The following is a 12,771-nucleotide window of genomic DNA, read 5'->3' as shown; positions in this document are numbered from 1 at the left end:
TGACAAGGACACAGCGTTGAGGTTAGGGTTGACAAGGACACAGCGTTCAGGTTAGGGTTGACAAGGACACAGCGTTCAGGTTAGGTTTGAGAAGGACATAGCGTTCAGGTTAGGTTGGACTGGTGATGAACAGCCCAGCCCATGGATCCAGACCTGTCTGTGTGTCAGCGTGTTTACCCATCAGCCCATGGATCCAGACCTGTCTGTGTGTCAGCGTGTTTACCCATCAGATCCAGACCTGTCTGTGTGTCAGCGTGTTTACCCATCAGATCCATGGATCCAGACCTGTCTGTGTGTCAGCGTGTTTACCCATCAGATCCATGGATCCAGACCTGTCTGTGTGTCAGCGTGTTTACCCATCAGATCCATGGATCCAGACCTGTCTGTGTGTCAGCGTGTTTACCCATCAGATCCATGGATCCAGACCTGTCTGTGTGTCAGCGTGTTTACCCATCAGCCCATGGATCCAGACCTGTCTGTGTGTCAGCGTGTTTACCCATCAGATCCATGGATCCAGACCTGTCTGTGTGTCAGCGTGTTTACCCATCAGATCCATGGATCCAGACCTGTCTGTGTGTCAGCGTGTTTACCCATCAGATCCATGGATCCAGACCTGTCTGTGTGTCAGCGTGTTTACCCATCAGATCCATGGATCCAGACCTGTCTGTGTGTCAGCGTGTTTACCCATCAGATCCATGGATCCAGACCTGTCTGTGTGTCAGCGTGTTTACCCATCAGATCCATGGATCCAGACCTGTCTGTGTGTCAGCGTGTTTACCCATCAGATCCATGGATCCAGACCTGTCTGTGTGTCAGCGTGTTTACCCATCAGATCCAGACCTGTCTGTGTGTCAGCGTGTTTACCCATCAGATCCAATGTCAGAAATGCCACTTGTGATCCAGGTTAATAATAATTTTGTCTCACTGTACTTGAACGAGGGCTGAGAGGCCATTCTAGAACATACCCCCTGTGGGATCAGAATCTATGTTGACACCAGAGTCCTCTCCAGAGCCGTGCTCATCTCCAACTGAGAACAACAACAACAACGACAACAACACTATTATTGAATCTCTTCATGACCGCGGCATCTGCAAGGTTAAGGAAGGTGTGTGAGGTACATGGGTCAGGAGCAGGCCTCACCTGACGGACTGACGCTGGGCCAGAGAGTCGGGCTGAGGGGGGTAGTGGACTCGTCTGTTGGGACCTCTGGGGATAATATGGACCAAATGAGTGATAATAATGACCAAAATGATTGATAATATGGACCAATGAACTGCTGTGGGAACAACGTATATATAAATAAATCCATAAAAATTGTTTTAATGTAAAATCTTTAACATAAAGAAAAAAGGTTTGGTGGTTGTAAGTACCAGTTAGGGTGAAATGGACGAAAATATATACATCCAAATTCTTTTAGCATAAATTAATATAATATAGGCAAAAATGTCCTCCAAACAGGAGCTAAATTATATCAGTGATTGCTGGTTATATCCTCTCGCCTTGCCCAACACATCTGTCATAATAAAACATCATTTAATGTATATTTCCTTATGTTCCATGTGTTTTACCCTAAATAACCACTTCCTCCTTTCTTCCAATGATGTTACAGATTTGATTCACCGTATTAAGACATTTCCACATTAGGACTATAGTATTAGAGTAATCTCTGCTATGAGGACACATTAGGACCATAGTAAGTCCCTATGAGGTCACATTAGGACTATAGTATTAGAGTAATCTCTGCTATGAGGTCACATTAGGACTATAGTATTAGAGTAATCTCTGCTATGAGGTCACATTAGGACTATAGTATTAGAGTAATCTCTGCTATGAGGTCACATTAGGACTATAGTATTAGAGTAATCTCTGCTATGAGGTCACATTAGGACTATAGTATTAGAGTAATCTCTGCTATGAGGTACATTAGGACCATAGTAAGTCCTTATGAGGTCACATTAGGACTATAGTATGTCTCTGCTATGAGGTACATTAGTACTATAGTAAGTCCCTGCTATGAGGTCACATTAGGACTATGTCCCTGCTATGAGGTCACATTAGGACTATGTCCCTCCTATGAGGTCACATTCGGACTATAGTAAGTCCCTATGAGGTCACATTGGGACCATAATAAGTCCCTATGAGGTCACATTAGGACTATGTCCCTGCTATGAGGTCACATTGGGACTATAATAAGTCCCTATGAGGTCACATTGGGACTATAATAAGTCCCTATGAGGTCACATTGGGACCATAATAAGTCCCTATGAGGTCACATTGGGACTATAATAAGTCCCTATGAGGTCACATTGGGACCATAATAAGTCCCTATGAGGTCACATTTGGAGTAAGGCACAATTTGGGCTATAAAGCTGAATGGGGAGAAGGTAGTTGACATCACCTTCAACAGCGGGATCTTCTGGCTCTGACTCTCCCTCTGCATCTTCAGCTGTGTCCTCCTCAGTCTGGCTCAGCACTGCAGGTCAACACAAACACAGCTGAGCATGTACAGTCATTCACAGCTCGGAGTTATGAAAAGGCTTAACTACTGAGCTGAGCGAGGCCATCATGTTCTGTTGTAGAGAGCCCTTTGCGGCGTGTGAGTCATAACGGACCACTGTAAGTGTTGTTAAAATGGGCCGTGAGACAGCCGGGAGAGGACACTGTTGACGTTGTTGAAAACGGGCCGTGAGACAGCGAGACCGCGGGAGAGGACACTGTTGACGTAAGCAACGGTGAAAGAAAGCCTTCAGAGAAGACGACGTTTCTCCCTCTTCAGCTGAGACGGGCCGTTTGAACAAGAACTAGGACAAGAACTAGGACGTCGACATTTCACTCACTGTGCGTCTGATTCTTATCATGTGTGACTGCCTGTTGCAACATGGGAAGTCCACCTCGAACAAAACTGGCCTGAACCATAAAACGTGTGTGAAACTGAACAGATACAAAGACAGTAACTATTTCAAAAAAGACTTAAAACACCAAGCTGTCAAAGCTCACTATGAACAGTGGATTCACACTGAGGTGCAGGGGAGAGACCAGAGAGAGAGAGAGAGAGAGAGAGAGAGAGAGAGAGAGAGAGATACAGTAACATACCACAAGCACAGTTTGAGAGTCTAACAAAAACACCAACAACTCTTCTGCCACTGCTGCGTCCACTCTCACTCAGCCTAGCGTGACTACACTTCTCACCAAATAAAGCTGTGAAAAAGAGAGAGAGAGAGAGAGAGAGAGAGAGAAAGGGAGAGAGAGAGAGAGAAAGAGAGAGAGAGAGAGAGAGAGAGAGAGAGAAAGAGAGACGTACCCTTGCCAGCCAGACAGGCGCTGAGTGCCAGGAGCAATAGTAGGGTCATTTCCCGCCGGCCTCTCCCCGTGTTGCCAAGGGCAGAAGCAGACATAGTGCCATTGTGTGCCCGTTCTCTCCTCTCACTGTCTGTCAGGAATCTCACTTCCTGGTCTGATAGCTGACTCACCTACACAGCTCTAGAAAGGAGGAGAAAAAGAGAAGAAAAAAAAACACAACACACACACACACCATACACACCCAGCTAGATCACTCTTTCGGATGTGATGCAATCAAGTGTGTGCCTGTAGCCACAAGCCTGGCTGCTCCTCAGCCCGCCCCGGACAGCATTCCTCCTGGTCAGGTATGTGGCCGTACCAAAGACTGCTCCATACCAAAGACTGCTCCATACCAAAGACTGCACCATACCACAGACTGTACCAAAGACTGCACCGTACCACAGACTGCACCGTACCATAGACTGTACCACAGACTGCTCCGTACCAAAGACTGCAACAAAGACTGCACCGTACCAAAGACTGCAACAAAGACTGCACCGTACCACAGACCGTTCCACAGACTGCATTGTACCACAGACTCCACCGTACCAGAGACTGCACCGTACCACAGACTGCACCGTACCACAGACTGCTCCATACCACAGACTGCACCGTACCACAGACTGCACCGTACCACAGACTCCACCTACTACAGACTGCTCCGTACCACAGACTGCACCGGAGAGCAGAACAAACTGAGCACGCTGCAGCTTGGGCTGCATTCAGTGGTGGCAGAATGGTAGAGTTGTATCTCTTCAAGGAGCCGGTCGACTCCTCTTTCTGTTTGAGCTGAGAACTCTACCACCAACACGCTGTTAAGCTGCTGTAACCAGAGATAGATTTAGAGGATAGGAAAGGAAATCATATGCTGGTGTACGATGAAACAGAAATGGAAGATTTTGACTCGCATACTATTATATTTTCTGATAAAGTGTGTAACAGCAGCACACAACCCTCATACTGCAGGCTAGCCCCGCCCATTCCTTCATCCGTCTCGCCTGAAACACACGACTGTGACACGTTTCAACTTGATGTCACAGGTGAATCATTTTTGTGGGCTGAAACTTGTTCACTGTGTAGTAAGCAGCTTGTAACCGTGTTTCTCAAGTATACCAGCAACTTCTATATGGAACAGAACAGAATAGGCTAGAACAGACAAGGTATAAAACTGCCTACTTAGCAAATAGTCCTAGTTGTGTTAGTCAAGTTTAAGAAACAGAATTAGCCTACTCTTTCTCAACTGTTGCGCAATTGTCAAGTTATTTTTACATGGGCAAACTGATCTTGTTGACAACCTGGTCTTGTTTCAACTGGTCTTATGTTCACAATTACCAGAAGAGAGGGCCCCAAATGCCGTGGCCCTACCCTCGCTGGAGGGACATGGCTGGGGGACTATCATATACTCAAACCAAATGTTTGTTGCCCCAAAGCCAGCAGCGCCCCCGTGTGGTTTCAAAATACAGCATCAGCCTTCTTGCCCGGAACCATCTGCTCTACCCGCGCTGAGAACGGAAGGAATATCCTGAGGGACCAGTTTCCGCCGGAGTTGTCAACAGAAAGCACGTGTATCCGATTCCTCACCGTTAACCTTTTTAAACAAGACAGCTAAAACATGGTAAAGGACCAAACTTGAACGTTAACCCAAAGGAGAATGTGCAACGACATCCACAGACCGATCACGCCCGTGTGTCTCTGTTTCAGCCCAAGGCGCAGAAGAAAGCCCCGGAGAGGAAGAAGGTGGTCCACCCGGAGAGGAAGAAGGTGGTCCATCCGTTCAGCCGCAAGGCTGCGTACCTCGCAAGAGAGGAGATCCGACTGGACAAGAAGGACAAGTGGGTAGAAAAGTAAATTCGCAATGTTGTGTTGTGTCTAACAGCTCGCTAACACCTCTCTCCATCCCACTGTATCATTAGGCAGAGAACCGAGAAAGCCACACGTCTGAACAACATCGGTGAGTCAAACACACAACGTTAGTAACGGTCACATTACTGCTTTGACTTAGTAGCTACCTCCAGGGCTTCCGGTCTACACCCCCACCCCCACCCCGACTCTCTGGACAGCTTCCTCCAGGGCTACCGGTGCTACACCCCCACCCCACCCCCGACTCTCTACACAGCTAGGAGATGTACACCCCCACCCCGACTCTCTGGACAGCTAGGAGATGTACACCCCCACCCAGACTCTCTACACAGCTAGGAGATGTACACCCCCACCCCGACTCTCTGGACAGCTAGGAGATGTACACCCCCACCCCGACTCTCTGGACAGCTAGGAGATGTACACCCCCACCCAGACTCTCTACACAGCTAGGAGATGTACACCCCCACCCCGACTCTCTGGACAGCTAGGAGATGTACACCCCCACCCCGACTCTCTGGACAGCTAGGAGATGTACACCCCCACCCCGACTCTCTGGACAGCTAGGAGATGTACACCCCCACCCCGACTCTCTGGACAGCTAGGAGATGTACACCCCCACCCAGACTCTCTGGACAGCTTCCTCCAGGGCTACCGGTCTACACCCCCACCCCGACTCTCTCTCTGGACAGCTAGGAGATGTACACCCCCACCCAGACTCTCTGGACAGCTAGGAGATGTACACCCCCACCCCCGACTCTCTGGACAGCTAGGAGATGTACACCCCCACCCCCGACTCTCTGGACAGCTAGGAGATGTACACCCCCACCCCCGACTCTCTGGACAGCTAGGAGATGTACATGTCGACAGGCCACTGTGAACAAGATGTCGATATGAACTGTGTTCCTCGCTGTAGGTGAAAAGCTGCAGTGGTTTCAGAGTCAGCTGGACCCCTCAAAGACGACATACACCAAACAGGATGCGTGTGAAATCATAGAGAGGTGAGAGGAGTGTGTGTGCATGTGTGTGTGAGAGGAGTGTGTGTGCATGTGTGTGTGAGAGGAGTGTGTGTGCATGTGTGTGTGAGAGGAGTGTGTGTGCATGTGTGTGTGAGAGGAGTGTGTGTGCATGTGTGTGTGAGAGGAGTGTGTGTGCATGTGTGTGCTCACCGCAGGAATATGTTTGTCAAATGAAAATAGGCTGGTATTTCTTAACTCCGTCTCAGTAATTTACATAGTCATCTGGCCTGCTGGCCCTCACTGTGTGTGTGTGTGTGTGTGTGTGCGTGTGTGTGTACGTGCGCACGATAGGTACCTGCACAGGTTTGACTCGGAGTTGGAGCAGATTGAGCTCGTGAACGGGATTAAAGGTCGACAGGGTCGTCTCCATGGCGCCCGGGAGACTGTCATCAAGCAGTGCATTGAACGGGAGAGAGCTCAGTTTGAGGGCAACGGATTTGGTGAGTGACACACACACACACACACACACACACACACACGATGCTCACAGGTCATACATATCACCTGCCAGACCGGCTGTGGCTCAGGAGGTAGAGCGGGTCATCCAATGACTGCAGGGTTGGTGGTTCGAATCCCGCCTCCTTCTGTCCACAAGTGTTCTTGGGCAAGACGCTGAACCCCAAATTACTCTCAAAGAGCAGGCTAGCACCTTGCATGGCAGCTAGAGATGGGACCGGTCCGGTCCAGTATCGGGATCGGGCTCTGATCCAGACGTGGTTCATGGATCGGGCTCTGATCCAGACGTGGTTCATGGATCGGGCTCTGATCCAGACGTGGTTCATGGATCGGGCTCTGACCCAGACGTGGTTCATGGATCGGGCTCTGATCCAGACGTGGTTCATGGATCGGGCTCTGACCCAGACGTGGTTCATGGATCGGGCTCTGATCCAGACGTGGTTAATGGATCGGGCTCTGATCCAGACGTGGTTCATGGATCTGGCTCTGACCCAGACGTGGTTCATGGATCGGGCTCTGACCCAGACGTGGTTCATGGATCGGGCTCTGATCCAGACGTGGTTCATGGATCGGGCTCTGACCCAGACGTGGTTCATGGATCGGGTATCGGCCTGATGTCGCCGATCCACGTACCGATCCAGATGAAGTGAAAAAGCTCTGGTATTCATTCATCCAATCATAGGCTACAATTCACATTTCCCTCAGTCCAGTGTGTAGTTCACCAAACCAGCCTACCTTTCACACTGCTAGCCTATGTTGGGAAACGTTTGGCGTGAAAGCAAACGTTATGCTGAAAAAAGTTTAAAATAGTCTGTAACGTTGGTGAATGAAAGTGAAAGTCTCGAGACAGTGGCGGAGGATATCCAAAAGCAAATGCGCCTATTTGGCAGTATTTCGGATTTAAACTCAATGCTAAAAGGGACCTGATAACATTAATGAGGCAATCTGTAAACTAGAGCCATTTCTCCCTCTCCATAGTGAAATATGACACCATTGCTCTCTACTTAGGCGACCCACTGTTGCATATGCGGAGTGAGTGACAAGAGAGCAGAGCAGACAGGGGGTCTCATCCCAAGCTTATATTTTAGGCTACAATTTACTTTTTATTTGATGAAAGTGGGCGCTGATATGAGAAAAAGAATATAAAGACTAAGTAGGATTCAATTATTCTTTCATTGTTAGGCCTACATCCAATAAACAAGTAGCCATATGTTGGGTAAAATTGATGAGTAAAATTATTATGTTTTGGCTCCTCAACAACATGATACAAGATATCCTGATAATGATAACAGTTCAATGCAGTAGTAGCAATAGAATAAGAATATGGTGTGTATAAAGTGTATGGTAATGATAATAATTATTCAAGAAAAAAGACAGATGGTATCGGTATTGGATCAGTATCGGAATCGGATCGGAACTGAAAGAAAGTGGATGGGTGCGTCTCTAATGGCAGCTGCATGGGTGTGTGTGAATGGGTGAATGAGAGGCCTTCATTGTAAAGCGCTTTGGATAAAAGCGCCATATAAGTGAAGTCTACTTACCATCTTCATCAGGGGTCATCAGCTACATTTGTTCAAGGGCCAGAATTTTTCTCCGCAGACACTGTTGGGGCCAGACTTTCAAATCCTATATTTGAAAATATATTATTGTTTAATATTTTCACTTTCTTGTGAAAGTAACTGTAATTACTAATGTTCAGTAACTTGCCCAACACTGGTGTGAACAGACTCATAACACCTATACTGCACCCCAGTGCTTAATCTGTGAGTCAGGAGGTCCCAGAACACAGCCCATATGTGTGCAGCACATTACCAGAGCAACATTACCCTACTAGCATTGTGCTTGTGAAAAATAAAATGAAACCAAATGTAAAATAAGAGCATATTAGTAAAACGAAATGTTAAGAGAGCTATGAGTTTGTCCATATTCTTCTTCAGATAGGCTCCTGCACCAGTCAGTCTAGCGCTGTTCACAACCAGTGAGGCAAGCACAGCTTCGTGAGTGAGCCTTACTTTCCTGCATCCAGTTGAGTAGTAGACTACGCTACTGACTAATAATAAGATGGCCGATTCTTTAGAACTCACTGTCAAAAGTATATTTGGGGTCGTTAAATCATTCCCAATACAATTATTTTGATTTTGATCTTTTTGTGGTGTTGGTATGTTTTTGGTGTTGCTTCAACATTGGAAGATTCTTATTTCTAGATATTCAAAATACTTCTGAGGGCCGGATGGGAAGCTTTGGGGGGGCGGGTCAGATGATGATCCCTGATCTAGACGCACACCCTCGGCGGTCCAGACGCACACGCACGCAACATAGGAGTCAGTGGTTGCGAGCCTGGAGAGCCAGGCAGTAGGCAGCCTGGAGAGAGATTTGTGCACGTCAGCAATCCTTATCTGACTTCCTGCTCACAGCCTGCCCACCCGGAGTACTCACTCTCACACTCTAACAGCTCACAGGACGGTCTGCTGGGTGTCCATCTCACTCTCTAACAGCTCACAGGATGGTCTGCTGGGTGTCACTCTCACACTCTAACAGATCACAGGATGGTCTGCTGGGTGTCTAACAGCTCACAGGATGGTCTGCTGGGTGTCACTCTCACACTCTAACAGCTCACAGGAGTGTCTGCTGGGTGTCTAACAGCTCACAGGATGGTCTGCTGGGTGTCCATCTCACTCTCTAACAGCTCACAGGATGGTCTGCTGGGTGTCCATCTCACTCTCTAACAGCTCACAGGATGGTCTGCTGGGTGTCCATCTCACTCTCTAACAGCTCACAGGATGGTCTGCTGGGTGTCTAACAGCTCACAGGATGGTCTGCTGGGTGTCTAACAGCTCACAGGATGGTCTGCTGGGTGTTTAACCGCTCACAGGATGGTCTGCTGGGTGTCCATCTCTCACTCTCTAACGGCTCACAGGATGGTCTGCTGGGTGTCTAACAGCTCACAGGATGGTCTGCTGTGTCCATTGTACTCGGACGTTATAATTCTATCACACGTTCACACTGTAAACATGCACATTTGCGATCCTGAAAGGGAATGATGTGTTTTTTTCATCTTGAGCATTTCTCTGGTGTTCACAGAGATCCCAGATGTCATCAACACCAAGCATCTGAAGACCTTCAGGTGAGTCTAGACACTCAACACCAGTACCCAACACGCCTATGAGTCTAGACACTCAACACCAGTACCCAACACGCCTATGAGTCTAGACACTCAACATCTCAGTACCCAACGCACCTATGAGTCTAGACACTCAACATCAGTACCCAACGCACCTATGAGTCTAGACACTCAACATCTCAGTACCTAACACGCCTATGAGTCTAGACACTCAACACCAGTACCCAACACGCCTATGAGTCTAGACACTCAACATCTCAGTACCCAACGCACCTATGAGTCTAGACACTCAACATCAGTACCCAACACGCCTATGAGTCTAGACACTCAACATCTCAGTACCCAGACACCTATGAGTCTAGACACTCAACATCAGTACCCAACACGCCTATGAGTCTAGACACTCAACATCTCAGTACCCAACGCACCTATGAGTCTAGACACTCAACATCTCAGTACCCAACGCACCTATGAGTCTAGACACTCAACATCTCAGTACCCAACGCACCTATGAGTCTAGACACTCAACACCAGTACCCAACGCACCTATGAGTCTAGACACTCAACATCTCAGTACCCAACGCACCTATGAGTCTAGACACTCAACACCAGTACCCAACGCACCTATGAGTCTAGACACTCAACATCTCAGTACCCAACGCACCTATGAGTCTAGACACTCAACATCTCAGTACCCAACGCACCTATGAGTCTAGACACACTCAACATCTCAGTACCCAACGCACCTATGAGTCTAGACACTCAACATCTCAGTACCCAACACACCTATGAGTCTAGACACTCAACATCTCAGTACCTAACGCACCTATGAGTCTAGACACTCAACATCTCAGAAACACCCGAGTCTAGACACTCAACATCTCAGAAACACCCGAGTCTAGACACTCAACATCTCAGAAACACCCGAGTCTAGACACTCAACATCAGTACCCAACACGCCTGAGTCTAGACACTCAACATCTCAGTACCTAACACGCCTATGAGTCTAGACACTCAACATCTCAGTACCCAACACACCCGAGTCTAGACACTCAACATCTCAGAAACACCCGAGTCTAGACACTCAACATCTCAGTACCCAACACACCTCTCGGCCTTCCTCCTGCCTCCTCCCTTCATCTGTACAGTAAAGATTTGAGGAGGAGACGCGTCCCTGTGAACATCTGAGTGCTGATAATATGGGAATGAGCTGTTGTGGCTTTTGTGATTGGTGCATGTCTCTTCTCTCTCTCTGATTGGTGCATGTCTCTTCTCTCTCTCTGATTGGTGCATGTCTCTTCTCTCTCTCTGATTGGTGCATGTCTCTTCTCTCTCTCTCTGATTGGTGCATGTCTCTTCTCTCTCTCTGATTGGTGCATGTCTCTTCTCTCTCTCTGATTGGTGCATGTCTCTTCTCTCTCTCTGATTGGTGCATGTCTCTTCTCTCTCTCTCTGATTGGTGCATGTCTCTTCTCTCTCTCTGATTGGTTGGGCAGAGAGTGGAGTGGCGACCTGAAGAAACTCCCCAACATCAAACTGAGAAAGATCTCCAACAAAGGTGTGGACATGAAGAAGAAGGAGGAGAAAACGGCTCCAGAACAGGAAGAGGAAGAGGAGGAGGAAGAGGATTTGATGTCAGACTCTGATTCAGAAGCCCAGGCAGAGGACGTATAAGGCTTTGGATGTCAAAGACTTAGGGCCTAGCTGAGGTCGGCCATCTTAACCTGAGACTTACAGCGCATTGTGTCAGGATGTTCTGAACCCTTCGGTCTCTTGAGGAACGCACCAACTAGCAGATCTACCCCTAGCCTGGCATCTGGTCAACAACTGTATCCCTAAAAACTCTAATCATTTGGAGGTGTGTTTATTTGTGTGGGTGTGTGTCTAATAAGTCAGTGAAATGCAGTTTTGGGTGCTGTGTGCTGCAGTTCCAAGGCTGTCCAGTAGATGGCCACACAGGCCAAAATAAACCTTGAGACGCTGTCCCTCGACCCAGTGTGTTTGTGAGAAAGACATCTTGTTCAGCTCGCCTGTCACATAGAACTCAGAAAGTGCAAATCATGCTAAAAGATGAGTCAGCATAGCTGTAGAAAAGAGGACATGCTGCCAGCTTTGGCTTCCAATCAAACAGCCATGCGTTGCTCCACAGTGTCCTCAACATCAAGAGCTGTTAGCTTTGCTATGAACATGATACAAAACGCTGGCGAGAAGAATTATAACACCATTAAAGTGATAAATACCCTGGCTCTACCCTCACTGGACCATTCAAGTGATAAATAAAGGAACCTTTTAGGATCCCCTCGGTCAAACACTGCACACGTTGAGGAAAGAAGAGATGATGTATACAGTTCAACTTTTGTACTCTTTATTCTGCTATGCTAGAGATTCTCCTCGTAACACTGATCCCATGTTGAGGTTTCAGTTTTAATATTGACTGGGATCACACAGATGGAGCTACTATCATAACTAGGATAGCTTTACTCTATAAGGTTTCAGCTTTAATACTGACTGGAACCACAGAATGAGGCCGAGCTACTATCATGACTAGCATAGCTACATTCTCTACTGGGTTTTTGATTGGCTACTTCACATTCTGTCTGAGGCCCCAATTGTCTGGAGGGAAGGAGGTTAGCATTAGGCTAATGAGCTAGTGTGAGCATCTCTACAGTATCACACTGAGCTAAACTATATCTCCCAGTATGACTGGAAATAGACTTGTGATCACACTAGGACAACAGTGAGACAGGTGTGAGCACACTAGGACAACAGTGAGACAGGTGTGATCACACTAGGACAACAGTGAGACAGGTGTGATCACACTAGGACAACAGTGAGACAGGTGTGATCACACTAGGACAACAGTGAGACAGGTGTGATCACACTAGGACAACAGTGAGACAGGTGTGATCACACTAGGACAACAGTGAGACAGGTGTGATCACACTAGGACAACAGTGAGACAGGTGTGATCACACTAG

General features: G+C 47.7%; 2 protein-coding genes across 2 annotated transcripts in view; one reads left to right on the top strand and one right to left on the bottom strand.

Moving 5' to 3' along the window:
- Positions 1-3,396, bottom strand: part of tmem154 (transmembrane protein 154) — a gene marked incomplete at both ends in the record, with an annotated part of 9,817 nt that extends 6,421 nt beyond the window's left edge. Inside the window, 3 exons of the mRNA XM_084454712.1 lie at positions 966-1,028; positions 2,400-2,474; positions 3,303-3,396. Of these exons, the coding sequence (XP_084310838.1) occupies positions 966-1,028; positions 2,400-2,474; positions 3,303-3,396 (232 nt within the window). The remainder of the gene's footprint in view (positions 1-965; positions 1,029-2,399; positions 2,475-3,302) is intronic.
- Positions 3,397-4,850: 1,454 nt separating this feature from the next.
- On the top strand, positions 4,851-11,719 carry tma16 (translation machinery associated 16 homolog). Its single transcript, XM_084454530.1, has 7 exons — positions 4,851-4,955; positions 5,042-5,172; positions 5,254-5,291; positions 6,114-6,198; positions 6,508-6,656; positions 9,754-9,796; positions 11,290-11,719. The coding sequence occupies exons 1-7, from the start codon at positions 4,953-4,955 to the stop codon at positions 11,465-11,467; spliced, it is 627 nt and encodes a 208-aa protein (XP_084310656.1). The 5' UTR covers positions 4,851-4,952; the 3' UTR covers positions 11,468-11,719.
- Positions 11,720-12,771: the final 1,052 nt, after the last annotated feature.

Source organism: Borostomias antarcticus (assembly GCF_949987555.1).
Source record: "Borostomias antarcticus genome assembly, chromosome: 20".
NCBI classification, from domain to species: Eukaryota; Metazoa; Chordata; class Actinopteri; order Stomiiformes; family Stomiidae; genus Borostomias; species Borostomias antarcticus.
Note: the sequence above shows the minus strand (reverse complement) of the source record. Positions and strands in the feature narration are given on the sequence as shown.

Bases quoted from the DNA above. Each gene is read 5' to 3' on its own strand.
- tma16 (XM_084454530.1), top strand. The intron at 6,199-6,507 runs GTGAGAGGAGTG...TGCGCACGATAG, and splicing joins GCGTGTGAAATCATAGAGAG to GTACCTGCACAGGTTTGACT. The intron at 9,797-11,289 runs GTGAGTCTAGAC...TTGGTTGGGCAG, and splicing joins AAGCATCTGAAGACCTTCAG to AGAGTGGAGTGGCGACCTGA.